Raw genomic sequence first — 27,242 nt, forward strand, 5'->3', positions numbered from 1 at the left:
GGTCTGGGTTCGTCTGGTGGTTGGTTGTCTGGTGTAGGGGCTGGCTATGGCGCGACAGGGCGATGCTGCGACGGATGGCTTCGGCGCGGTGGCTTGTTGCTGTGTGGCGGCGTTTTGATGGCGATGGGACTTGCCGGAGGCGGGTGTGGCTGGTTGCAGCGCGTGGCTTTTGCGGGGGAGAATGGGTTTTGGACCGGGCCAATGTTCTTGGGCCTTGTTGGAGTTTTTTGGTTGTTTTCAATTTGGTTTGCTGTTGTGTGTTTACTGTTGTTTCATGGTTGCAAATAAGTCCCCCCTCTGTTGAGCGGGGGTTTGGGTGTTTCCGTGCTGAGTCGATGCCATTGTTATGGTGTCTTGGCCGGTTCGGTCTTGTTTTGTTTGGTGTGTTATTTCATTCTCAGGATCGCAATTTATATCTTGGTGGTCAAAGTAATGGGGAGAAGCTCCCGCACATGGTCTGGCGGTATTGGGTCATGGTGCTTGAGAGAGGGGCTGTCTTCTTGAGGTTGGCTGCGGGGATGTGCGTTGTCTCTTGGGGGAGTATGGAGGTTGTGCCATTGACATGGTGTTTTTTCCGGGGACTATTTGGTTTACTATCGATGTTCTCTTGCTGTCAACGTGATTGTCACTTGTTCATGCACGTGGTCTGGTTGGTTTGGGACACGGTGCGGTTGGTGGATAGGTGGCTGTTTGTTATGTTGGATGCAGGGTCTTATCGTGACTCTCGGAAGTGGTCTCATATTGTAGCCCGAGGTGAGGGCGTTTGGTGGTTAGAGTTTGGGTCCTTTGACCTGATGGTCTCTGTAACCGCGGTTCTTGGGGTTTTTCTGGGGTTGTGCGCGACTCATCTCTCATTCGACCTGTGGATGAGGATGGTGTTGCGGCTTTTCACACCCGTACTTTGTAGTCTGTTTGTTTGGTGTTGAATAAAGGACTATGTTTTCTTCTCAAAAAAAAAAAAAAAAAAAACCTATCGTTATAAATAGGAATCGAGAGAGATCAACTTGACATACGAAGTCATAAGAAGATAAGCTAAAGGTGCGTGAGATTACATTTTTTTTTTTTTGAAAAGGGCGTGAGATTAAATTTAATTTTGAGGAGTTGAGATAATACAAAGGATTAGGAGAGACACTCAAACCCAAGTAAAGACTAACCAAAGCTCGCGTTGGTGGGATTTGCTGTATTATAAGAGGTACATCCCGCCATAGCTCCTCTCTCTCCCAAACCCTAATTTCCTCCGATCTCCGAGACTCTTCGATTTCGCGGGATCCCCCTCTTGCGGATTTTTGTTTATTTTTCGGATTTTTGTCTATCTATATCTATTATTATTAGGTCTCCGTTTGCGCGAGTCGGAGCCGATTCGATTTTTGCAGAGAGTCGACGACGACGTGAAAATCTGAGTGTTGGAAGGAAGGAATAGATGGTAGGCGGTGGAAACAGGAGAGACGAGGGCTCGCTCGTCATCAAGAACCAAAGATTTACTATTTACTGTAGTAATTAAATCTTACCCCACTTAATTATCTTTCTTACCCCGTATTATATAAATTTTGAAATCCCCAAAACCCAAAACCCTCGGCCGCTTAGCTGCCATGGCTGAATCTCCTATACCAGAAATTCCGATTATTCCCGAAAGCCGGAAAAGAAAGTACACCGACGAGGCAGCACTGTCGGGGCACCTAAAAGGCATCGTTTTATCACTAAGCAAGCCGTCGACTCTGCTCGGCATCGGCGCCTCAAAACCTAGGGCGGTGCACCGCGCCAAGCTCGAAAAGCTTCTCCGGAAGCTCGTGATTCACCACAACTGGGTCGAGGCCAGCGGCGTCCTCAGCGTGTTGCTCGGCGGCGGAGCCAGCGACAGGTCGCCGGCGAACAACCGCTTCATGTATTGGGTAATGAGTTTAGTTTAGCCCCCTGGTTTTGAATTTGAATAATTTTGGGGTGAAATTGACAATGTGATGGTTGTGTTTGTTGGGCTAGGTTTTGCTGGAAATGGTGGAGCGGTTGTCTGAGATGGAAAAGGAGGAGCGTTTGCCTGGTAATTAGTCCAAGGAGGTGTGGATTAAGAATGTGTTTGAAGCTTGGGAGAAGAAGAATGATAAGATGAAGGCAGAGTTAGAAGAGGTATGGAGTATTTGCATTGTGTTTTACTTATGCACATGGTTTCGGCATTTGTTCAGCCATGAAGGTTTTTGCTTTTGTGCAGTACAGACATGCTGTTGAACTTGACCGCATCTCGCTCTCCCTTGCAAAAGGGAATCTTATGGAGGCTGAAGCCGGTGCTTTCCGGTAAGGTTGTTATTTTTGGGTTCTGACTAGTTGCAAAAATTTGCTACTGTAATGGTTTACTGTGCTTGACTGAGGAATTGAATCAGAATACCCTGCTTTCGTAATGTAGAAGTCTAATGTAGCCGGAACATTTTAGAAATCTATTTTGTTTCTGTTTCATTATTGCTAGAGTAGTTTGGTGTCTTGTTCTGATTCTTAACTTAAAGCTTGCTTCTTTTTTGTTCTGCAAGCCGGTTAAGTACTGTTCCAAATCGATTTGTCTGAGAATGAGGTTTCTAGTGTACTATGGACCATGTTATAAGAATGTGTATGTAATTATGTATATTTATAATTTTGTTTTCAACTTGTTTTTGCCCCAGTATGCCATATTCTGTTTCTGTTTTCACTTCATATAGTTTGCATTCCCTTGATACTATTTACTATATGGTGGAATAATCATCTTCTTTTTTTTTCGTGTTTTTTTTTTTTTTTTTTTCGATGAAGTTATTTTATTGTTTGTTATTTTCATCTTTTATAATGTAATATTTGAGGGAAGACTATTGGTGTAAGCAAAAGGAGTTTGTCAAATTACTTACTTTTACTTTAGCTGCAAATGGTATCTCTAAGGCAATACCATATGATATACATCATCTGAAATTCTGAATGAATATTGCTTTTCATTTTTTTTTTCCAGTCTCATGCAAGCACATGGTTTTCGAAATGACCCTCTTCGAAATATGGTTGTCGGATTGACATTCCAGCAATTGTGGTATTCCAAGCTCCCAAAAGAGATGCAGTGGAGGGAGGCTGACCAGTTTTACACTAGGGAATCAAATGAACGAGTTGCAGGCTCAGAGGGGCATGGCTCTATTAACAGTAACGAGGCTGGTAGCGCCATTCATTGTGATTCAGACACCTCTGTCATGAATGATAAAGTAGAGAATGTACCACCTATTGTTGCTGTTGATGCTGACAGTGGCTTACATAGAGAGATCTCTGTGGAGGTTGTTGACATGGAAGTAGAAATTTCTCCACCGAAATTTGAGACCCAAAATTTCTATGCGGACTCTGCTGAAAATTCAGAAGATGAAGCTGCTTTATCTGATCATGGTGGTCAAATGCAGTATGCTCCCATTTTCTCTGAACTTGGTAAGAATAAAATTTCCTTCATTCTGACTGAAGTAATACTTGCGTTTAATAATTGGATTTCTTTGTATAAGGAAAAATATGGCTTGTCCCTGTACTGGTCTATGTGCATCAGGGGAAATGAACGACTTCTCTAATTTAGTTTTGGATTATTTAATTGTTTGTTTACACTGCTTATCGAATGCAAATTTTCTCGTGGAGTCTTTGCATGATTATCAGATACTGATTGTAGTAGCTTCGATATTCCAGTATATTTAAAAGGAGCTGTTATCCATACTATAAAAGTGTCATCTTCAGCTCCTTCTATTTCAAGTTTTTCAGAAATACCATCTATTGATAATAACTGATAAGGGATAGAAGCAGCGAGTGGTAAAGAATGGATAAGAGTGCAGGATGACATCTTCCTTACGAAAATTTGGAATTCAACAAAATGAAAACCAAATGCATTATAGTTCATGGATAACAAAACCAAATCTAGTCTGTGTGTGTGTGTGTTTGCGCGTGTGTGCATGCTCTGTTTGTGTGTGTAGTCTAGATATTCTTAGGACTTTATTAGCTTCATATATCTGTGTTCTATTTGTTACTAGCTCATGGACTTATATTTATACTGGATTTGTCATTCATAATGCCAGAGGGGTTGGAGTCATTGTTACTGCCCATACGATTGCCAGAGTCTCTCGATAATCATGAAGATAAGAATATTTTTAATGACTATTACAAGGATGCAGTGAAGTACTTACGACATGCTCTTCACTCTTCACCCCCGGTATTGGTAGCCTTACATCCTTTGATACAGGTGAGCACTTGTTTTAGTAAAGAAGTAACATTATCTTTATTTGATTTCTGTGAAAATATACATGCAAATTTTGTGGTCTTCCTGTTAGAATTTTGGGTTAATGTACGTGCGACCATTAGTCTGATATTTTTATTGAGAAAATAGACTTCCCCTGTAAAATCTGTTTTTAATGAGGAATATAAGAGCATTCACTGGATGCTGGAAAAGAAAAGGGCATTCATCGTTGCATCTACGGATATAGTTACAAGCTTATAGCTTATAGTACGTACTAGAATTCATGTATTTTATACTCTCAGGCTTTTTTCTTTTCGTTTTTTTTTTCATTTTTTTCTTCTGTTTTGTGTGTGGCAGCTGTTGCTGATTGGAGGTCAAGTTAAAGAGGCCCTAGATGAGATTGAATATTGTTGTAATTTTTCAAACACAGCGCTGCCTACTCGGTACCACTTTATCTGCCAACTTTGTTTCTATCTTTACTTCTCGGAGTTAATTGTAAAGAGTGAAAATACAAAAAAGGAAATTGAGTTTTGGTAGTTTGATTCTAGAAAAAAGGGATAAAAGGTGAAAGCAATATATATAGAATATAAAATAGAATATACTTCGAATGCACTTCTCAGTCGGAAAATAGTGTCCTTACAAGGAGAGAGTTATTGTAGAAAAATAGAATATAAAACCAGTAAACTTGAAATGTTAGAAATGTCTCCTATAGTCCTATGTACCATATGGGTGGAGGCACAACTTATTTGAAAACAAAACTTTACATTCACAGAAAAGAAGTTTCATTAGGTAAAGGCACACCTCATTTAAACCTTGCCGGGACACACACCTCTGCGCTTTTTATAATGACTGGCAGTCTGGTTTCCTTGTAATTAGATTAGACCAGGTATGTTTGGTTTTCTGAACCGTAGAAAGTTGATCCCAGGAGTTGATTTATTAAGAGTTTGACGATTACCAACAGACTAATGATATTTGATGATGTTAGGCTGATGGCTATTATCATGACCAAAACCAAAATTGAGTTAATGCTTCTTTCATAAAAATTTGGCTTATATAAAACACTGAATCTCCATTTTGTCATCCAGATTATCTCACCCAATCGCATTACAACTTCTGATAGATTATTGAGATTCGATACGAGTTTGCATGATAAATTTCCTTGTCTTGAAACTAGCCTGAGCATTAATTCTGGATTTGCCACTGTTCAAAATTCTGATGGTTTTTCATGTGAAATATTGCCTTGGCAGTTTGATCAATTTTGATGATATATAACAAGCATAAGTTAGGTGGAGATTGTTTGTTAAAATGGACATTGTAATGTAATGGAAGCAGGTTTACATTAGAATGAAATCAAAATAAAATATATTTGTGGAGAATTATCCGGTAAACTAGGAAGAATTGAAATTTGGCAAGGATCATAATTGATATTATTATTTTGATGAAAATTTAGTGAAACTGGTGATTCCTTTTTTTATTTTTTTTCATCAATAGAACACTGGAATATCCTATGGAATGCCTGTACAATGCTCATTCAATAGAGCAGATACTACCTTAATTCCACATGTTTCCTAATTTTTGTTGCTTTAGTTATGTACATGAGAATTTTTAAAATTTTCTACTCATGCTAGTTAGTTCATGCTCATGTTGCTTATGATTTATGTAGGGTATTATGCTCTAATGCCTACATGTTGGACAGATTAAGGTCTAGTCTTCTGCAGCAATTTGATTCTAATAACAAACCTGTGCTTTCCACTTGTCTGGAGGAAAACTTAAGGAAGGATCCTACATGTTGCGATTCATTGGAAAAGCTTGTTCTGTTGCATCAAAATGGTACATGTTCTTTTTCAGTTTAATCCTATACACAGTCTAGGAGAAACAATAGTCAAGTCCATATTTGTTCCAAGTTCCAATCAGATAGAAGATCGTTATTACATACTTAAAGACTAGTCTGTTCACTATTTAGCATTCATGTGATTACTAATTGTCTTTAAAATTACTTTGAGGACATGGAACCAAGATACTTTTACAGTGATGTAATGTTTCTGTAGCAAATGAGTAAAAACTTTGTCTGGTTTAAGTTTTAAACTCCCTGGACGGCCAAATATTTGGAAGTGATAGGAACCCATCAAAATTTTACTAGTTTGCGGTGTTAATCTTTACTCGGACATTCTGGGAAATGAAACCATGTTCCTATTAGTGAGGGAATAGCTGTTTTCCTGGTTGCCAAACTAAGTTTTGATTTGAACAATCTTCTTTATTTTTTTATTTTCTTGAAGTATGAGCTTTTTTCTCCTTTCCAAGTGTGCCAGGTAGTAAATGTCTCACGGAGTTACCTAATTTTTTGGTCACTGGGGATAACTTGATTCCATTTCGTAAAATCCCGCCAATTGTATTTGCTCTTTCTTTGATTTTGTGGGGTCTATGTTTTTAGTAACTCATAATTAATACATCTCGTCCTTTTACGGTCTTCCATCTTTGTGATTAACAGATTAACTAAAATTTGAAAATTGCAAACTTTCTGTAAAACCATCTAACTGTGAGTGTACTCTCCATTACCATACCATAAATTTTATAATAGATGCAAAGCAGTAAGTTTAATCTTTGTATGTAACAAGAAGTAGATCTGCATTATAATTAAAATTCATTATATCTTGTTATAACAAAATGTCTCTTATGATGTTTTGCAGATAATTATAGTCCTGAGTCCCTGCTTGAAATGATAGCTTTGCATTTAGATGCCACCAATGCTGAATACATATGGAGAGAGTATGCTATGTGTTTCCTGAAGCTTTCTCAGTATGAAGAGGACAGGATGTCGGTGTGTCTGAATGGAAATGAAGGTGGACATAAACCACGGTACTCTGTTTCTTTCAATAAGACCCCGAAAATATTTATAAAGGGACAATCTGGAAAGAATTGGAAATTGCGCTGTAGATGGTGGTCTACGCGGCACTTCAGCGATGATATTCTTGCATCAGAGATTGCAGCAGGTATATATCACCTTTATCCCCAAGTTGTCCCAGTTTCTATACAATGAAGGTGAAGGCTCATCTCTGTCTAGGCAAGCTTTGCACAGTTATCTCAATCTGGATCACTTAGCGAGCATTTTTTATTAACAATATGCATTTGAGAGGAAAAAAAAAACTAACATCTCTTCAAATTGGAATGACATAAATTGCATCTGTTCAAACCAAAATAGCCGAAAATGATGTATTGTTGGATTTTATTTGCAACAGGTGATTTGGAGCTCTTAACTTACAAAGCAGCGAGTGCAGTGCATATGTATGGATCAGAGTTCTATTACGTTGTGGATGCTCTTTGCTGCTTAGAGAAAGAAAGTGAGAAGGACTTGCTCTGTTTTTTGCAAATGCACATTCGAAATTCTGTTCGAATTTATTCAAATTCTCGACAGAGAACTGATTGAGTTTGTGGCAACAAAGCTTGATGATATTGTTGAAAGTTTTGTTTCCCACATTTCAAACGATCAAAATTGAGTCAACGCTAGAAGCTTATACAAATATAAATAGGCATTTTTGTAACAGGGGCGAGAGGTTCATGTTCAGTTCTTGTAAATATTAGAGTAATTAGAAGAAAAAAAATTCAATTAGAAGTTTTTTTAGATTAATCAAAACCTTCATTTATATAATCTGGTTAGAACTTGGAAGTTGGAAGAGATACGTTTTGGGTTGGAGATGAGGGAAGACTATTTAGGAACCATCTAGTGTGTGTGTGTATATTTTTTAGGGGCCGTGATCACTTATCCAATTTTTGGCTAAAAATTGCCCACTTACTCCACCAAGAGTTTTTTAACCCCATTTACCAAATCTAACAGTGTTTGACAGTATTGCCCTCATTTTAATTAACAAATTACACTCATATCTCTCTCTCCTCCCCCTCATCGATTTCTCTCTCTCTCTTTCTCTAACCTCGTCTCAGGCTCTCTTTCTCTCTCTCTCTAAGCCACCACTCCACCGTCGATGTCGGCCTCCACCGCCGCCGCTCTGTCCCACCGTCGGACCACCAGAGGATGACGCCATCCAACTCCACGATCCCAACCCCTCTGGGCTTCGCCGGTTTTGTTCGTCAGATGTCCGGGAAAGGCGTGAATCGGGTCTGGGCTCCGAGATGAGTCTCCTTGCAGGTCTCGGACGACGTCAAAACTGTGATCTATTGGGGGGCAATAGACAGATTATTGCTCCCCAATAATTTCTTAACTGTGGTTAATTAATCACTGAAATTAGAGTTTTGATAAGTCTTATGTTGTTTTGAGTTTATTATAGTACAATAATCTGTTAATGATAGAAACTGGTGATTTTTTGGGTGGTCTATTGGGAGGCAATAGACAGATTATTGCCCCGCAATAATGTCTTAACTGTGGTTCATTTATTACAGGTCATTTCAACAAAATGCTGCTAGATTCATTAACCAAAATAATTAGGTTTATTGGGGGGTCATAAAAAGTTTATTGCCCCCCAATATTTTTTTTATAGATGGTCAGAAGTAACTCATTTTGGTTTTAAATTAGTTTACAAAAGTACAGGTATTCAAATTCAATACTTGGTGAATTTAAGTCCACAACGAATTGCCTTTTTTTTCACTCTCCACTTCACTTGAACCGCTTCACCCTAGGCCTCCCGGGTGGCCTCTTAACAAGAATAAATGCACCTAACAACAAAATGATCAACCATATTCCTCCAAAAAATAACAAAACAAATATATTATTGCCCCGCAATAAACAGATTATTGCCCCCCAATAATATATCAGAAATACCAAAACACATTAGAAGCAGTCTTTAAACACAAAGGAAAATATCACTGAACACAATTATAGAGACTTTACAACAATTAAGACACATTATTGCCCCCCAATAGGAAGATTATTGCCCCCCAATAATCTCGACTCCGGTTGACGATTTTGCCCACAATTCCAGTCATTTTGCAACAATTCCGGTTGACCATTTGCCTTCACACTGATTTGACTCCGATTGCAACGACTTCGGTTGCAGCCCGGGACCGGAGATACAATCAAGTTGCGATTTCCGTGATGATCAGTCGCCGGCGAGAGAGACAGAAGCAAATCGAAGACGTACCCGATTCTACTGGCGGTCGTCGATTCCTTCAGAAGGTCAAACCCGGCCTCGCCGAACTTCTCAGCGACGAGGACCGTCGGCTTGGCGTTGAGCCTGGCCGCGGAGAGCACGACGACGAGTTTCGGCGCGGCGATGGCGAGAGCCGGCGTCTTGGGCGACCTGCTGGAGGGATGGAGGGAGGGAGAGAGAGAGAAATCGGTGAGGGGGAGAGAGAGAGAGGGGGAGAGAGAGGGAGAGAGAGAGAGAGAGAGAGAGAGAGAGAGAGAGAGAGAGAGAGAGAGAGAGAGAGAGAGAGAGAGAGAGAGAGAGAGAGAGAGAGAGAAACTGAGAGGAGAGAGATTGAAGGAGAGGGCAAAAAAGTCCAAAAAATTAATAAAAAAGAATTAATTGGGTATTAGGGAAATAATCCCTTAGAGTGTTTTGGGTAAACGGGGTTAAAAAACAGTTAGTAGAGCAGGTGGGCAAATTTTAAGCTAAAATTGGGTAAATGAGCATTTCCCCTATTTTTTATTTTGGGCAACAGTAAACAATAGCACAATTGACGTTACATCTTGGTGGGCAATTATGTTAGTATTGACGCCCCAAACTTGACATTCCATCCTACATGCCCCCAAACATTTTTGAGATCTGATACACCAAAAATTAAAGCCAAAACAAAACCTGAAAACCAAAGCGATCACACATAGTGCTCATGCATTCAGATCATATCATCAAAATTTGAGAAATTTAATTCGAATACATGCGTACCTTAACCGTAACACGCCGAATCATCGCTTCCTCCAACAGTCGTCAAGATCACGAAGCAAGAGCATGATTTGGGATTCGAATCCGGCCTCCTGAGGTGAAACCCTAAGTCAATTTCACCGTTTCGGATTCAATTTCAGGAAATTTGAAGATTTCTCCTGTTTTCCACCGGAAGGGACGGACCAGAGAGAGCTAGGGTTTTCTTTTTCGGTTCCACTTCCACCAAAATAAAAAGGGTTTCGATCAAAAATTAAAAACCAAATGGAAAAAATACGCGAATCCTTTGGATAATGCCACGTGACGCAATCTGGGATGTTCGATTGGTGCTCGGCTGCTTGCGTTCGCACAGTAGTCACCTGGAGACTAACGATTTCACGGGAAATGATAATATGGTGGGGGTGTGACGGTCCAATTACTAGTCCTCAACAATTGATGGATGAGATTTGATGTACTTGAGTGAATAATGATTTTGAGAATTGTTTAGCGGTGTAAACACTGAGAATCATTATTCGTAAAGTATGCCATTTTTGTCTTTGAGTTATTAGGCGCCAAAAATGAAATACAGTAAATATTGCAGTTACTCGCCAAAATCAGTGTTGGTTGTTAGGCGCCAAAAAAAAAATACTGTAGTTTCTCGCTAGAGTGAGTGTTTGTTTCCACAGTGAGCATCATCATCCAAAAATATCGAGAATGCCATTTTTGTCTTTGAGTTATTAGGCGTCAAAAAGGAAATACTGCAGCTACTCGCTAGAGTCAGTGTTGGTTTCCACTTTCCACACTGAGCATCATTATCCTTTAGGTATTGAGAATGTCATTTTTGCTTTTGAGTTATTAGGCGCCAAAAAGGAAATACTACAACTACTCGCTAGAGTCAGTGTTGGTTTCCACACTAAGTATCATTATCCTTTAGGTATCGAGAATGTCATTTTTGCTTTTGAGTTATTAGGCGCCAAAAAGGAAATACTACAACTACTCGCTAGAGTCAGTGTTGGTTTCCACATTGAGCATCATCATTCGTTAAGTATCGAGAATGTCATTTTTGCCTTTGAGTTATTAGGCGCCAAAAAGGAAATACTGCAGCTACTCTCTCTAGGCGCCAAAGTAGTTACTCGCTAGAGTCAGTGTTGGTTTCCAACGCACTCCTTCAGAGTAACATGTGGCCACCGGTGAGGTAAGACAGTTAATAGAGCTAAGAATTGGGCACGTGAAGTCAGTACTGATGAAGCAGGACATTCTAGCAATGCCCGGAAGTGAATAACAATATAGAGTGGCGTAGTCAAAACTCAAAAGAAAGAACAAGATTGAGTTGATACATTTAAGCATCGAGAAATTATTGTATACAACAAGCTCTCATTGCATGCATTTGTAAGCATTGATTTGGACCGTCCACCACTTTAACATTTAATGATTTGACAGGAACCTGCTTAATAATACTTGTTTGACCCCATATCAAATATCTAGAAAGGAACCTGATTAATAATACTTGTTCAACCCCAAATCAAATATCTAACGGTCCGATTAAGTCTACTTATAATTGGTCATGTCATATATCTCACTGTGAATAGTACCAAACAATATTAAGAGTTAGTGCATAAATATTTCTTCATCTAAAACTTGCACCAGCATTCAGGCTTATAAAGTTAAGAATTCTTCATATAAATTCTTCATCTAAAACAATATCAAGAGATTTAAGGACATCATCAATAACAATAAAGGCAATAAAACTTATGTTTAAATTTTTAAAAACCCACCATTTACCCTTTCACTCCCCTAAAGCAGATTTTACAATTTACCTTTGGGTCGACTCATTTTTAGACTCCCGGTCCGGTCCTCTAAAATAGTAACATCCACAAGTCATGGTCCAAATAGACTTAGATATAAACCAAGGGACTATTTAGCAAAAACCGACAATAATCATAACAACTTACTCTCCACAGAACAATTCCCAGACCTCTAGATCCGGGCTCGCATTGAAAAATCTCTCAAGTTTTTTTTCTCACAGTCGGCGATCTTGATCCAGACGGCACCGTTTTGGCTCTCTCTGGCTCATCCACCTCTGCTCAATTCGCCGGAAAAAGTTCAATCGGTGCGGGTCTAGGGTTTCAGATCTCGCACTCTTCCAGGTAATTTCGCCGTTGCGTAATTTACTTTTCGTTTTACTGCTTGGAATCGAATGCTATTGGAAGGTGAACGAATTGAATGAAATTTTGCGCAGCAAAATCTGTTATTAGGATTTCGTAGGCATTGAGAAGTAATTTTTATGCGGTTTCAGGTGGGGTTATGTTATTGTGGAGCTTCAATTTGAGAAGCTAAGGTTGGGAACAATGCATGCCAAGGGGATACAATCGTCTTTTCGGGATCGGACGCAGGAGTTCCACAGTGTAGCAGAGAGGCTAAAGAAGTCATTCTCGTCGGCGCCGGGGCCGGGGCCGTCGCAGAATGGCCCGACTAGTGGATCGAAATTCCAGGAACAACAATCGGCGGTCGCGACTCACTCCGAGTTTAATAAGAGGGCATCCAAAATTGGATTGGGGATACACTCCACGTCGCAGAAGCTTGGAAAGCTGACAAAATGTGAGTTGTTGTTTGATGATTGCTAGTATAATTGTAATTGCGGTTTTTGGTTTGAAATTTGAAGCAATTTAAATTGATCTAGGTGGTGTTTGTTGTTATTAAATGTCATTATGCACAATCTTTTATCTTGGAACCCATGTTGATAGCCATTGCTTTAAATATCAAAAGATTATGAGTTGTTGTCACGGTTGAAAGTAAGAACCAGGGAGTGTAAACCATACCATGTGCATGAAATATTGCAATCTTTCGGTTCACACTGACATATGGTAGTCTAGTTCGTAGATTGGGAGCTGATGGGCCATCCTTTATGTCCTCCTTGCAACTAGATTAAACTTGATTTAATATTTGTATTACTGGATGTCTTTCATGTTGCTGTTGCTATAAACAACTGTGTTTGAGAAATTGTTATTTATCGTGTATTTGTTGTTTACTTGCAGTGGCGAAGAGGACTTCTGTTTTTGATGATCCTACAAGGGAAATTCAGGAGCTGACAGCAGTTATCAAGCAGGATATTACTGCACTCAACTCTGCAGTGGTAGACCTTCAGCTCCTATCTCATTCCAGAAATGAAAGTGGGAATATTTCTAGTGACACGACTAGTCATTCAACCACAGTTGTCGACGACCTGAAAAATCGGCTTATGAGCACCACAAAAGAGTTTAAAGAAGTCCTCACCATGCGAACTGAGGTAAGGCCTAATATTGTTGCCTGTGCACTTTAAGCTGGTATTCTTAGTACGAGACTGTTCTACTAAATTTGCTCTTCCAATTGTTTTCTGAGACTAATGATATTTTTATTGGTTTCATGAAGAATTTGAAGGTTCATGAGAATAGAAGACAATTGTTTTCATCTAGTGCCTCCAAGGAATCCACAAATCCTTTTGTTCGGCAGCGCCCACTGGCTGCTAGGTCCGCTGCTAGTTCTTCAAGTGCCTCTCCTCCTCCATGGGCTAATGGATCAGCATCTTCCTCGCAGTTGTTCCCAAAGTAAGAGACTGTTTTTTTGGTTGTTAGTCATGGAACATTGCTACTGGAATATTACATGGTTTATCATTTATGAAATAGTAGGGAGTTGTCTATGTACCATTTCCTAAATATCTTATTTTATGTGTGTTGCATTATTTAAAATGCCGATTTATCTATCTGTGAACCGTTGAACAAGTGTTCCAGCTGCTTGCACCCTTTGTTCCTCTTGAGAATCCTGAATAATACCGACCCTATCTCTTTGTTTCTTTATACTGGGTCATCATTGTTCTTATGCAGAACAGTCTGCATAAAGACGATGATGTTTCAGCAAAATTACCAATTTTCAGACACTGATGTTGAAACATTCTGGACGATCAGTGTTATTATGCAGACTATTGACTTCTCAACTTATTTATAAATTGATGTTTAATTATAAACTTCAAGAAAGTATGACCCTTCTTTGTTTGGATTTTTTTGAACTTTGGTTATGATCTTTGTATGGTATGTCATGGGATTTATATTGATTTAGATATCAAATTGAGGCTGTGATCCTTTTAAAAAAAAATTTCTTGTTTGAAATTTGCAGGAAGGAGATAGATGGGGAGAGTCAACCATTGCTCCAGCAACAGCATCAGCAGCAACAGCAACAACAGGAGATGGTTCCGTATCAAGACAGTTTCATGCAGAGTAGAGCTGAAGCTTTGCAAAATGTTGAGTCCACCATTCATGAGCTGAGTAATATTTTCAACCAGCTGGCGACATTGGTTTCTGAGCAAGGGGAAGTTGCCATCAGGTTTTTCTCTAATCCCACCTATTTACATTGCTGCAGAATATGGTGCTAGCTCTAAGCAGAGACAGTACTAATAATGGACCTTTTTACTTTTTCAGTATTTCACAAATATATGGTGAATTGATTGTTACTTTTGCTATATCACATTATCCTAGTACATGGTCTCTTACTACTTACTTTATGGTACAACATGACCTGAGATGATCTAGAAGCTAGATATCTGATATCCATTTTAGCCCAAGACCTTATCAATTAGTTGAATGAGGTTGAGTAAAATTAGTTGTTGTGGACGATGACAAATATTGCAAAATAAAATGGTTTGTCTCTGATGGCAGTGGTTCTGACACTCACATTTATAGAAAAGCGAAGGTGCTTTGTCAGTGAAAACATTTTTCCAATAAGATGGTACATTTTCGTTGAAGTATCCATAAATTTAGTGCAATTGCTATGTGTACTACATTTCGCTCTGTTCAGTTTCCTTGTTCCCGTCATTGTTTTAATTTGAATGTCTAGTTATCATTATGGTCCTAAGGTTTCTATTCGAAAAGAGACAGTAATTTGTGGATTTTTTTGAATGATCTTTTATCTGTTTGCATCTGTGCTACATTCTGATTATTGTTATAGTTGTGGGGAATTTCTGGTGAGAAATACTTTGGCACTTTGAAGTTGGGGAACTAAATCCTAGTTTCTCTCACAATTCTTAAGGTTATGGCATTCTTAGTTGGTGCATGGTAGTTTGAAGAGTATCCTTAGAGTTTCTATAACCTAACACTTAGATTGGATTTGAACTGGAATTTTGACAAGGGTATTTCCTGTTGCAGGATTGATGAGAACATGGAAGACACATTGGCAAATGTAGAGGGTGCACAAGGGCAACTGCTCAAGTATATGAATAGCATATCATCAAATAGGTGGCTGATGATCAAGATATTCTTTATATTAATTTTTTTCCTCATGGTTTTCCTATTTTTTGTGGCATAATAGTCATTGCAGAGACAATTGAAAAGGAAGAAAAATGACAGCTGTCTTTTTGAGTATTTTTACTGTTGATAAGCCCCTTCTATTCGTTTCATGAGCAAGATGATTACCTAGTAATGTAATATATGTATACTGATACACAAAATGGTAAAATTTGTTGTGAACTATGACTGGCAAGATTTATGTGCTTCCGAGTTTGCTATATATTTTGCTGTTTGGTCCCAGGTAGAATGTCTTCCAGGGGTTCGAATACCTTTTTTCAGAAAACGAGTATTTGAATACCTACCTGCATTCGAGCTGTGTTACGAGAGAAACATAGAACTTAACAAGCATACAGTTTTTGAGCCCCCAAAAGTTAATATTTTTGCTGTTGATAGCTGTTCTTAAAACTGACCTCGTGTACTTTAGAAGCCATGCTTCATATGAAGAGCTGTAGGGAAAATCTGAAATGCATTGAAGCATCGATTATAAAGGTAGTTCGGCTGCGGTAGTGGTAGACATGTAACGGACTGATGGTACAGTAGTAGAAAGAGACGCCTCATGTGGGGTGTCAAGAACATGAACTCTGCGATAACCATTCTGTTATGCTATGGGTGAACTACAAGCTCGAAAATATTATACAAGCAAAAGGCACTTTTCCATGTTTCAATAGTTTGGGTATTCCTTGACTGTTGGTTTTTTTTATCGTTTCCATGTTATGATAGTATTCCTAATTGCTTCAAAGATGTCACTCCAACCTATCGTTATAAATAGGAATCGAGAGAGATCAACTTGACATACGAAGTCATAAGAAGATAAGCTAAAGGTGCGTGAGATTACATTTTTTTTTTTTTGAAAAGGGCGTGAGATTAAATTTAATTTTTAGGAGTTGAGAAAATACAAAGGATTAGGAGAGACACTCAAACCCAGGTAAAGACTAACCAAAGCTCGCATTGGTGGGATTTGCTGTATTATAAGAGGTACATCTGTGTTTGACATATCATCTATGCATTCCCTATTTAGTATTTACCATATCATTGTTGTCCATTGATGTTAACTAAATTGGGCAAGTATTCTTATAAGATACGGTGTTCATACGCACAAAATACAACTCAAGAATTGGAAGCACCATTGTGACTGTAAAATAGCAAAAGAAGTCTGCCCACCTATAAAAGCTCCTGTTTTGCGTTTCAATACGTTTTCTGGTCCTCTCTATTTACTATTTAGCCTAGCCCTACTTGTTTGCAAACGTAACCAACTCGCTCATCCGCCATAGCTCCTCTCTCTCTCTCTCTCACAGTCCCCAATCTCCCACACCTCTCTCCCAAACCCTAATTTCCTCCGATCTCCGAGACTCTTCGATTTCGCGGGATCAATATATATATAGCTCCCCTCTTGCGTTTCTGATTGTGGTTTTGTTTGTACATACAATATCTATTATTAGGTCTCCGTTTGCGCGAGTCGGAGCCGATTCGATTTTTGCAGAGAGTCGACGACGACGTGAAAATCTGAGTGTTGGAAGGAACAAACAGATGGTAGGCGGTGGAAAGTGGAAACAGGAGAGACGAGGGCTCGCTCGTCATCAAGAACCAAAGATTAATAGTAAGTAATTAAATCTTACCCCACTTAATTATCTTTCTTACCCGTATATATAAATTTTGAAATCCCCAAAACCAAAACCCTCGGCCGCTTAGCTGCCATGACTGAATTTCCTATACCAGAAATTCCGATTATTCCTGAAAGCCGGAAAAGAAAGTACACCGACGACGGCGACGGCGACGAGGCAGCACTGTCGGGGCACCTAAAACGCATCGTTTTATCACTAAGCAAGCCGTCGACTCTGCTCGGCATCGGCGCCTCAAAACCTAGGGCGGTGCACCGCGCCAAGCTCGAAAAGCTTCTCCGGAAGCTCGTGATTCACCACAACTGGGTCGAGGCCAGCGGCGTCCTCAGCGTGTTGCTCGGCGGCGGAGCCAGCGACAGGTCGCCGGCGAACAACCGCTTCATGTATTGGGTAATGAGTTTAGTTTAGCCCCCTGGTTTTGAATTTGAATAATTTTGGGATGAAATTGACAATGTGATGGTTGTGTTTGTTGGGCTAGGTTTTGCTGGAAATGGTGGAGCGGTTGTCTGAGATGGAAAAGGAGGAGCGTTTGCCTGGTAATTACTCCAAGGAGGTGTGGATTAAGAATGTGTTTGAAGCTTGGGAGAAGAAGAATGATAAGATGAAGGCAGAGTTAGAAGAGGTATGGAGTATTTGCATTGTGTTTTACTTATGCACATGGTTTCGGCATTTGTTCAGCCATGAAGTTTTTTGCTTTTGTGCAGTACATACATGCTGTTGAACTTGAGCGCATCTCGCTCTCGCTTGCAAAAGGGAATCTTATGGAGGCTGAAGCCGGTGCTTTCGGGTAAGGTTGTTATTTTTGGGTTCGACTAGTTGCAAAAATTTGCTACTGTAATGGTTTACTGTGCTTGACTGAGGAATTGAATCAGAATACCCTGCTTTCGTAATGTAGAAGTCTAATGTAGCCGGAACATTTTAGAAATCTATTTTGTTTCTGTTTCATTATTGCTAGAGTAGTTTGGTGTCTTGTTCTGATTCTTAACTTAAAGCTTGCTTCTTTTTTGTTCTGCAAGCCGGTTAAGTACTGTTTCAAATCGATTTGTCTGAGAATGAGGTTTCTAGTGTACTATGGACCATGTTATAAGAATGTATATGTAATTATGTATATTTATAATTTTGTTTTCAACTTGTTTTTGCCCCATATGCCATATTCTGTTTCTGTTTTCACTTCATATAGTTTGCATTCCCTTGATACTATTTACTATATGGTGGAATAATCATCTTTTTTTTTTTTCGATGAAGTTATTTTATTGTTTGTTATTTTCATCTTTTATAATGTAATATTTGAGGGAAGACTATTGGTGTAAGCAAAAGGAGTTTGTCAAATTACTTACTTTTACTTTAGCTGCAAATGGTATCTCTAAGGCAATACCATATGATATACATCATCTGAAATTCTGAATGAATATTGCTTTTCATTTTTTTTTTCCAGTCTCATGCAAGCACATGGTTTTCGAAATGACCCTCTTCGAAATATGGTTGTCGGATTGACATTCCAGCAATTGTGGTATTCCAAGCTCCCAAAAGAGATGCAGTGGAGGGAGGCTGACCAGTTTTACACTAGGGAATCAAATGAACGAGTTGCAGGCTCAGAGGGGCATGGCTCTATTAACAGTAACGAGGCTGGTAGCGCCATTCATTGTGATTCAGACACCTCTGTCATGAATGATAAAGTAGAGAATGTACCACCTATTGTTGCTGTTGATGCTGACAGTGGCTTACATAGAGAGATCTCTGTGGAGGTTGTTGACATGGAAGTAGAAATTTCTCCACCGAAATTTGAGACCCAAAATTTCTATGCGGACTCTGCTGAAAATTCAGAAGATGAAGCTGCTTTATCTGATCATGGTGGTCAAATGCAGTATGCTCCCATTTTCTCTGAACTTGGTAAGAATAAAATTTCCTTCATTCTGACTGAAGTAATACTTGCGTTTAATAATTGGATTTCTTTGTATAAGGAAAAATATGGCTTGTCCCTGTACTGGTCTTTGTGCATCAGGGGAAATGAACGACTTCTCTAATTTAGTTTTGGATTATTTAATTGTTTGTTTACACTGCTTATCGAATGCAAATTTTCTCGTGGAGTCTTTGCATGATTATCAGATACTGATTGTAGTAGCTTCGATATTCCAGTATATTTAAAAGGAGCTGTTATCCATACTATAAAAGTGTCATCTTCAGCTCCTTCTATTTCAAGTTTTTCAGAAATACCATCTATTGATAATAACTGATAAGGGATAGAAGCAGCGAGTGGTAAAGAATGGATAAGAGTGCAGGATGACATCTTCCTTACGAAAATTTGGAATTCAACAAAATGAAAACCAAATGCATTATAGTTCATGGATAACAAAACCAAATCTAGTCTCTGTGTGTGTGTGTGTGTGTTTGCGCGTGCGCGCATGCTCTGTTTGTGTGTGTAGTCTAGATATTCTTAGGACTTTATTAGCTTCATATATCTGTGTTCTATTTGTTACTAGTTCATGGACTTATATTTATACTGGATTTGTCATTCATAATGCCAGAGGGGTTGGAGTCATTGTTACTGCCCATACGATTGCCAGAGTCTCTCGATAATCATGAAGATAAGAATATTTTTAATGACTATTACAAGGATGCAGTGAAGTACTTACGACATGCTCTTCGCTCTTCACCCCCGGTATTGGTAGCCTTACATCCTTTGATACAGGTGAGCACTTGTTTTAGTAAAGAAGTAACATTATCTTTATTTGATTTCTGTGAAAATATACATGCAAATTTTGTGGTCTTCCTGTTAGAATTTTGGGTTAATGTACGTGCAACCATTAGTCTGATATTTTTATTGAGAAAATAGACTTCCCCTGTAAAATCTGTTTTTAATGAGGAATATAAGAGCATTCACTGGATGCTGGAAAAGAAAAGAGCATTCATCGTTGCATCTACTGATATAGTTACAAGCTTATAGCTTATAGTACGTACTAGAATTCATGTATTTTATACTCTCAGGCTCTTTTTCTTTTCGTTTTTTTTCATTTTTTTCTTCTGTTTTGTGTGTGGCAGCTGTTGCTGATTGGAGGTCAAGTTAAAGAGGCCCTAGATGAGATTGAATATTGTTGTAATTTTTCAAACACAGCGCTGCCTACTCGGTACCACTTTATCTGCCAACTTAGTTTCTATCTTTACTTCTCAGAGTTAATTGTAAAGAGTGAAAATACAAAAATGGAAATTGAGTTTTGGTAGTTTGATTCTAGAAAAAAGGGATAAAAGGTGAAAGCAATATATATATAATATGTATATAACTTTTTACCCGAATGCACTTCTCAGTCGGAAAATAGTGTCCTTACAAGGAGAGAGTTATTGTAGAAAAATAGAATATAAAACCAGTAAACTTGAAATGTTAGAAATGTCTCCTATAGTCCTATGTACCATATGGGTGGAGGCACAACTTATTTGAAAACAAAACTTTACATTCACAGAAAAGAAGTTTCATTAGGTAAAGGCACACCTCATTTAAACCTTGCCGGGACACACACCTCTGCGCTTTTTATAATGACTGGCAGTCTGGTTTCCTTGTAATTAGATTAGACCAGGTATGTTTGGTTTTCTGAACCGTAGAAAGTAGATCCCAGGAGTTGATTTATTAAGAGTTTGACGATTACCAACAGACTAATGATATTTGATGATGTTAGGCTGATGGCTATTATCATGACCAAAACCAAAATTGAGTTAATGCTTCTTTCATAAAAATTTGGCTTATATAAAACACTGAATCTCCATTTTGTCATCCAGATTATCTCACCCAATTGCATTACAACTTCTGATAGATTATTGAGATTCGATACGAGTTTGCATGATAAATTTCCTTGTCTTGAAACTAGCCTGAGCATTAACTCTGGATTTGCCACTGTTCAAAATTCTGATGGTTTTTCATGTGAAATATTGTCTTGGCAGTTTGATCAATTTTGATGATATATAACAAGCATAAGTTAGGTGGAGATTGTTTGTTAAAATGGACATTGTAATGTAATGGAAGCAGGTTTACATTAGAATGAAATCAAAATAAAATATATTTGTGGAGAATTATCCGGTAAACTAGGAAGAATTGAAATTTGGCAAGGATCATAATTGATATTATTATTTTGATGAAAATTTAGTGAAACTGGTGATTCCTTTTTTTATTTTTTTTCATCAATAGAACACTGGAATATCCTATGGAATGCCTGTACAATGCTCATTCAATAGAGCAGATACTACCTTAATTCCACATGTTTCCTAATTTTTGTTGCTTTAGTTATGTACATGAGAATTTTTAAAATTTTCTACTCATGCTTGTTAGTTCATGCTCATGTTGCTTATGATTTATGTAGGGTATTATGCTCTAATGCCTACATGTTGGACAGATTAAGGTCTAGTCTTCTGCAGCAATTTGATTCTAATAACAAACCTGTGCTTTCCACTTGTCTGGAGGAAAACTTAAGGAAGGATCCTACATGTTGCGATTCATTGGAAAAGCTTGTTCTGTTGCATCAAAATGGTACATGTTCTTTTTCAGTTTAATCCTATACACAGTCTAGGAGAAACAATAGTCAAGTCCATATTTGTTCCAAGTTCCAATCAGATAGAAGATCGTTATTACATACTTAAAGACTAGTCTGTTCACTATTTAGCATTCATGTGATTACTAATTGTCTTTAAAATTACTTTGAGGACATGGAACCAATATACTTTTACAGTCATGTAATGTTTCTGTAGCAAATGAGTAAAAACTTTGTCTGGTTTAAGTTTTAAACTCCCTGGACGGCCAAATGTTTGGAAGTGATAGGAACCCATCAAAATTTTACTAGTTTGCTGTGTTAATCTTTACTCGGACATTCTGGGAAATGAAACCATGTTCCTATTAGTGAGGGAATAGCTGTTTTCCTGGTTGCCAAACTAAGTTTTGATTTGAACAATCTTTTTTATTTTTTTATTTTCTTGAAGTATGAGCTTTTTTCTCCTTTCCAAGTGTGCCAGGTAGTAAATGTCTCACGGAGTTACCTAATTTTTTGGTCACTGGGGATAACTTGTTTCTGTTTTCAGTTCATCTATTTCTGATTTTGCTTTAGTAAAACACAACGATCCTAAAGGGGGCTTACACAATATATGTTTTTAGTAACTCATAATTAATACATCTCGTCCTTTTACGGTCTTCCATCTTTGTGATTAACAGATTAACTAAAATTTGAAAATTGCAAACTTTCTGTAAAACCATCTAACTGTGAGTGTACTCTCCATTACCATACCATAAATTTTATAATAGATGCAAAGCAGTAAGTTTAATCTTTGTATGTAACAAGAAGTAGATCTGCATTATAATTTAAATTCATTATATCTTGTTATAACAAAATGTCTCTTACGATGTTTTGCAGATAATTATAGTCCTGAGTCCCTGCTTGAAATGATAGCTTTGCATTTAGATGCCACCAATGCTGAATACAACATTTGGAGACAGTATGCTATGTGTTTCCTGAAGCTTTCTCAGTATGAAGAGGACAGGATGTCGGTGTGTCTGAATGGAAATGAAGGTGGACATAAACCACGGTACTCTGTTTCTTTCAATAAGACCCCGAAAATATTTATAAAGGGACAATCTGGAAAGAATTGGAAATTGCGCTGTAGATGGTGGTCTACGCGGCACTTCAGCCATGATATTCTTGCATCAGAGATTGCAGCAGGTATATATCACCTTTATCTCCAAGTTGTCCCAGTTTCTATACAATGAAGGCTCATCTCTGTCTAGGCAAGCTTTGCACAGTTATCTCAATCTGGATCACTTAGCGAGCATTTTTTATTAACAATATGTATTTGAGAGGAAAAAAAAAAAACTAACATCTCTTCAAATTGGAATGACATAAATTTTTTTGCATGCATCTGTTCAAACCAAAATAGCCGAAAATGATGTATTGTTGGATTTTATTTGCAACAGGTGATTTGGAGCTCTTAACTTACAAAGCAGCGAGTGGAGTGCATATGTATGGATCAGAGTTCTATTACGTTGTGGATGCTCTTTGCTGCTTAGAGAAAGAAAGTGAGAAGGACTTGCTCTGTTTTTTGCAAATGCACATTCGAAATTCTGTTCGAATTTATTCAAATTCTCGACAGAGAAGTAATTGAGTTTGTGGAAACAAAGCTTGATGATATTGTTGAAAGTTTTGTTTCCCACATTTCAAACGATCAAAATTGAGTCAACGCTATAGAAGCTTATACAAATATAAATAGGCATTTTTGTAACAGGGGCGAGAGGTTCATGTTCAGTTCTTGTAAATATTAGAGTAATTAGAAGAAAAAAAATTCAATTAGAAGTTTTTTTAGATTAATCAAAACCTTCATTTATATAATCTGGTTAGAACTTGGAAGTTGGAAGAGATACGTTTTGGGTTGGAGATAAGGGAAGACTATTTAGGAACCATCTAGTGCGTGTGTGTGTGTGTATTTTTTATTTTGGGCAACAGTAAACAATAACACAATTGACGTTACATCTGGGTGGGCAATTATGTTAGTATTAGACCAAGTTATGTTAGTATAACTAGTCTGCAAGTATGTGTTTTGCATGTATAAGAAAATTGTTTAATTAGAAAATAATAATAGTAAATTTTTTTTTTAAAAATAAATAAAAAGCCAACACATTCTGAAGTTATATGATACTGGATATCTGCAGAAAAACAAAAACGATAGTGGGTATCTGCCAAAAAAAAAAAAAGATTATACTATGGGAATACTATCTCTTTTAATTTTGATTTTTGATTTTGTGATTTACCATATTACTTCTTTCAATATCAAAATTAAATTTAAATTAGGAAAAATGATCATTTACCTAATTTTAGCTTAAAAATTGCCCAATTACCCAAACACTCTAAGACATTGCCCACTTATCCAAACACTCTAAGAGATTATTTATCTAATACCCAATTAAGTATTTTTTAATTTATTTTTATTTATTTTTGGGACAATTTTGTCCTCTCCTTCTTTGTCACTTTGAGAAAGAAGTCATTAGAGACATTGCTTGACTCCGGTGGCGGACTCCGACGACTGGTGACCGGAATCCTACGACCGGTCACCGAAATCCAGAATCCGGCTACCGAACTGGTGACCGGATTCCGGCGTCTGAATTTATTGTTCCCTAATAATACCCAGTAACCATATTATTGCCTCCCAGTAATCATATTATTACCCCCCAATACTCATATTATTGCCTCTCAATAATCATATTATTGCCCTCCAGTGAATTGCATAAACTCCCAAAACCAAAATGAATACACTACAGGCACAATTGATCAATTTATATGCATATTATTACCCCCCAATACTCATATTATTGCCTCCCAATAATCATATTATTGCCCTCCAATGAATTGCATAAACTCCCAAAACCAAAATGAATACACTACAGGCACAATTGATCAATTTATATGCATATTATTGCCCCCCAATACTCATATTATTGTCTCCCAATAATCATATTATTGCCCCTAATAATCATATTAGTGCCCCCCAATAATCATATTATTACCCTTCAATAATCGTATTATTAACCCCAATAATCGTTTTATTTCTACATATCTTCTCATACTTTTCAATGCAAACCAGTAATCACATATTCAGATTATGATCCCTTGGCAGAACCCTAATTTGGGTCTCTGTCTCCTCTCATTTGCTCTACTATCTTCCCTCCTTTCCCCAGCAAACTCCCAACATGCATTCTCGACACCACAAGCCTTGTATAGACATGTGTCCCACCACTCCACTGCTGCCGTACTCATCCTCCTCATTGGCGCCACCGACCTCACTCTCCAGAATTCATTCATGGATCAGAAACAAAGCCTCCTACGCCGGAGAGAACGCCTGGATCCTTCCCTTCGGGTCTCCGCCGGAAATCTCGGTAATCTGCTTCTGCTCGTGCACGTTGATCCACACGCTGATGTGCTGCCGGATCTACTTGATAATGCTGCCGGACTTCCCAATCGGATCAAATTCCCTCTCCTCCCGAACCCCTTAAACCCCAGCCTTCTCCGATCGAACCCGTCTCCTACGCTCCCAAACCCAAACAACACTCCTCCTCACCCGACCCGGACCCGGCTCCGCAATCATCAGCACAAACACAACCGCCGCCATCGTCGTACGCGCCTCCTCACGACTCTCCCGACTTGCCGTAGACCAGAGAACACGCCCGGTTCGTGAAGGACGGGCCTTCCATAAGCCCGGTGTCGTACCCGGCCCGGGTGGCTCCGTTGTCGGAAGATAAGGTCTCCTAGGAAGGCGGAGAGGCGAGGCAGGATGATCTGGAGAAGGAGAAGGAGAACCAACGCTGGTGGCGAGTATGCAGGCCTCCGATGACGGCCTCAGGAAGCAGATGAGAGAGAGAGAGAGAGAGAGTGGCATGCTTTTAATTTTACAATGAAAATTTGTCTAAAATAGTCTTTTTATTTTTAAATGGGTAAGTGGGCACAATAATCTCTTACTGGAGTAAGTGGGCAATTTTGAAGCTGAAATTGGGTAAGTGGTCACGGCCCCAAATTGAAATTAAATATAGTTGGAAATTTGAAATATACTATCCCACTAGCGTTTTCTTCTCATCTCCACGTGAATGAAGCTGCAAACTTAGAACGTAACAAGAAACATTTAGCTACACTAATCGATGAACATTCATAATTCTAAATAAAATTGGTAATAGCGTAATGATTTTTTATATTGGTGTTTCTCAACCCTCAATTGAGGTATTAGTTCTGCATCTTTGGATTGCCCTAAGTCTTGAGGAAAGAAAAAAAAAACTCGAACTGCTTCCTTTGGTCTAGGGATGGAAATTCTTCTCTCGTCCAGTGGCGCTGGGGTCGACACCAGCCTTGACTCGTCAATGAGGAGCCGCTGCCGGACGGGTGATATGCTATAGCCCTTCGACCTTTTAGGATTGTTGGCCTGAGGTGTTTAACAGATTGGTTGGCGTTAGTTCTCCAAAGCTCTGCGGTGAGACTGGAACGTCTTCTCCAGGCGGCGACGATGGCACCGTCGAGTTCGTTGGTGGCTAGGACACGGAGGCTCCAGATCGAAATCGGGTTTGGCGGCCATGCTCTGGTCAAGGCAGCTTCTCGGTGATGGCATCGTGGTGGGGACAACGGTTTCTTCGAGTCTTGCAGCAAGGGAGGAGTGCGCTTGCGGTGGTGGTTTCGATGGAGGGTGGGTGACGGTCGTGCACAAGGAGGGGATGGAAATTGGGCAAGGCCGGCTGTTTTGGGCCTAGGGTTTTGATATTCCTTTGGGTCTGTAGGGACCTATGCACTTTTTGTTGTTTATGTGCCTATTTACTATGTATGTTCATAGTTCATAGGCTCGCTGAATAAGTGAGCACTGGTTGTTTAATAGGTGGTGCTAGCATACCACGTCCTAAACTTGCCCTAGGATTGGCAAGGGAAGGTATGTATCCGTACCATTTTGGCTTGAGGTGAATGATTGATTTTGGTTCAAAAAATCTACTTGTTCTTATTAAGTTTTTTTTTTTTAATTTTTTTTTAAAGGAAGCCATAATTGGTGGATTCACAATCTATTCTCTCTTTTTCTCCCTGATTTTGCAGCGTGTTTCTCAATATCAGATTAAGTGAAAATGGGCAGTCACAAGATTGCTCATGCCATATTGAAAGAATGAAAGGACTAAGTATTGTCAAGGAGATAATAATTGGCTCCGTACTTGGTTTGATTGCTAGAGGCCTTCGGAAAATGCATCAGTGGAATGAGCAGAGGAAAATAAGGACATTTTATGGCTTGGTGGAGAAGGTATGGTGAATAAGGGTAGTTTAGAAAGTTTGGGGTTGTGTTTCTAGTAAAATGTTAAAATAAAAAAGTTATTAGATGGTGTATTAAGTAAATGATGTTTATCTAGTATTTAGCAATGTGTGAATAAAATTTTCTTTTTGTTAAACATGGTATAGACAATAAAATAAAATTTTCATCATGATGACTTTAGGTTTTGATTTCATAGGCCCAACACAAAATAAAAAAACACAAATATCAGTATTAATTAAGCAAATATGCCTTAAGGTTAAATTTTTAAAAACCTTGTGATTACTCTTTGTTTATTAGTGCTATTAACAACAAGTAATTTCATAATTCATATGCAAGCGGCGGCTAGTTGGCTGATCGTGTCTAGAGCCGTTTCCGGCTAGCAGCGGCGACTGGTTTGAAGGTGGGAGAGTGTCGAAGCGTCGTGCGGTGGATAGGTGGTTTGAGCAAGGTCTTCGTCGGCGGCGTCTTGATTCTGGCCAAGTTGTTTTTTGCAGGTTTGGATCCG

The 27,242-nt window shown here is 38.7% G+C and overlaps 3 protein-coding genes across 10 annotated transcripts; all 3 read left to right on the plus strand.

Moving 5' to 3' along the window:
- Positions 1–1,038: 1,038 nt before the first annotated feature.
- On the plus strand, positions 1,039–7,740 carry LOC133736393 (uncharacterized). Of its 6 annotated transcripts, XM_062163864.1 has the most exons (10): positions 1,039–1,192; positions 1,333–1,889; positions 1,978–2,121; positions 2,204–2,286; positions 2,960–3,414; positions 4,044–4,207; positions 4,559–4,644; positions 5,865–6,031; positions 6,889–7,191; positions 7,438–7,740. In XM_062163864.1, exons 3-10 carry the CDS (start codon positions 2,101–2,103, stop codon positions 7,623–7,625), a joined length of 1,467 nt encoding a protein of 488 aa, XP_062019848.1. In that variant the 5' UTR covers positions 1,039–1,192; positions 1,333–1,889; positions 1,978–2,100; the 3' UTR covers positions 7,626–7,740. The 6 variants fall into 6 exon arrangements, with proteins under 6 accessions (XP_062019848.1, XP_062019849.1, XP_062019847.1 ...); XM_062163865.1 differs by having other exon boundaries at positions 1,046–1,889; positions 5,898–6,031; XM_062163863.1 differs by having other exon boundaries at positions 1,048–1,889.
- Positions 7,741–11,947: 4,207 nt separating this feature from the next.
- Positions 11,948–15,509, plus strand: LOC133740014 (syntaxin-32). Its single transcript, XM_062167845.1, has 6 exons — positions 11,948–12,158; positions 12,308–12,609; positions 13,047–13,297; positions 13,420–13,595; positions 14,161–14,367; positions 15,186–15,509. Exons 2-6 carry the CDS (start codon positions 12,360–12,362, stop codon positions 15,343–15,345), a joined length of 1,044 nt encoding a protein of 347 aa, XP_062023829.1. The 5' UTR covers positions 11,948–12,158; positions 12,308–12,359; the 3' UTR covers positions 15,346–15,509.
- Positions 15,510–16,495: 986 nt separating this feature from the next.
- LOC133736392 (uncharacterized) lies at positions 16,496–23,217 on the plus strand. Of its 3 annotated transcripts, none has more exons than XM_062163860.1 (10): positions 16,496–16,923; positions 17,016–17,335; positions 17,424–17,567; positions 17,650–17,732; positions 18,381–18,835; positions 19,471–19,634; positions 19,985–20,070; positions 21,292–21,458; positions 22,333–22,638; positions 22,890–23,217. In XM_062163860.1, the coding sequence occupies exons 1-10, from the start codon at positions 16,854–16,856 to the stop codon at positions 23,075–23,077; spliced, it is 1,983 nt and encodes a 660-aa protein (XP_062019844.1). In that variant the 5' UTR covers positions 16,496–16,853; the 3' UTR covers positions 23,078–23,217. The 3 variants fall into 3 exon arrangements, with proteins under 3 accessions (XP_062019844.1, XP_062019846.1, XP_062019845.1); XM_062163862.1 differs by having other exon boundaries at positions 21,325–21,458; XM_062163861.1 differs by having other exon boundaries at positions 16,497–16,923; positions 17,043–17,335.
- Positions 23,218–27,242: the final 4,025 nt, after the last annotated feature.

This window comes from Rosa rugosa, chromosome 3 (genome assembly GCF_958449725.1).
Source record: "Rosa rugosa chromosome 3, drRosRugo1.1, whole genome shotgun sequence".
In the NCBI taxonomy this organism is placed as follows: domain Eukaryota; kingdom Viridiplantae; phylum Streptophyta; class Magnoliopsida; order Rosales; family Rosaceae; genus Rosa; species Rosa rugosa.

What these genes read in the sequence shown, in the direction of transcription:
- LOC133736393 (XM_062163864.1), top strand. Translation starts at nt 2,101, where the DNA reads ATGAAGGCAGAGTTAGAAGAG. An exon ending in GCTGAAGCCGGTGCTTTCCG is followed by an intron (nt 2,287 to 2,959) that starts GTAAGGTTGTTA and finishes TTTTTTTTCCAG; the next exon opens with TCTCATGCAAGCACATGGTT. An exon ending in TCCCATTTTCTCTGAACTTG is followed by an intron (nt 3,415 to 4,043) that starts GTAAGAATAAAA and finishes TCATAATGCCAG; the next exon opens with AGGGGTTGGAGTCATTGTTA.
- LOC133740014 (XM_062167845.1), top strand. Translation starts at nt 12,360, where the DNA reads ATGCATGCCAAGGGGATACAATCGTCTTTTCGGGATCGGACGCAGGAG. An exon ending in GCTTGGAAAGCTGACAAAAT is followed by an intron (nt 12,610 to 13,046) that starts GTGAGTTGTTGT and finishes GTTTACTTGCAG; the next exon opens with TGGCGAAGAGGACTTCTGTT. An exon ending in TCCTCACCATGCGAACTGAG is followed by an intron (nt 13,298 to 13,419) that starts GTAAGGCCTAAT and finishes GGTTTCATGAAG; the next exon opens with AATTTGAAGGTTCATGAGAA.
- LOC133736392 (XM_062163860.1), top strand. Translation starts at nt 16,854, where the DNA reads ATGGTAGGCGGTGGAAAGTGGAAACAGGAGAGACGAGGGCTCGCTCGT. An exon ending in CCTTACATCCTTTGATACAG is followed by an intron (nt 19,635 to 19,984) that starts GTGAGCACTTGT and finishes TGTGTGTGGCAG; the next exon opens with CTGTTGCTGATTGGAGGTCA. An exon ending in TGCATCAGAGATTGCAGCAG is followed by an intron (nt 22,639 to 22,889) that starts GTATATATCACC and finishes TATTTGCAACAG; the next exon opens with GTGATTTGGAGCTCTTAACT.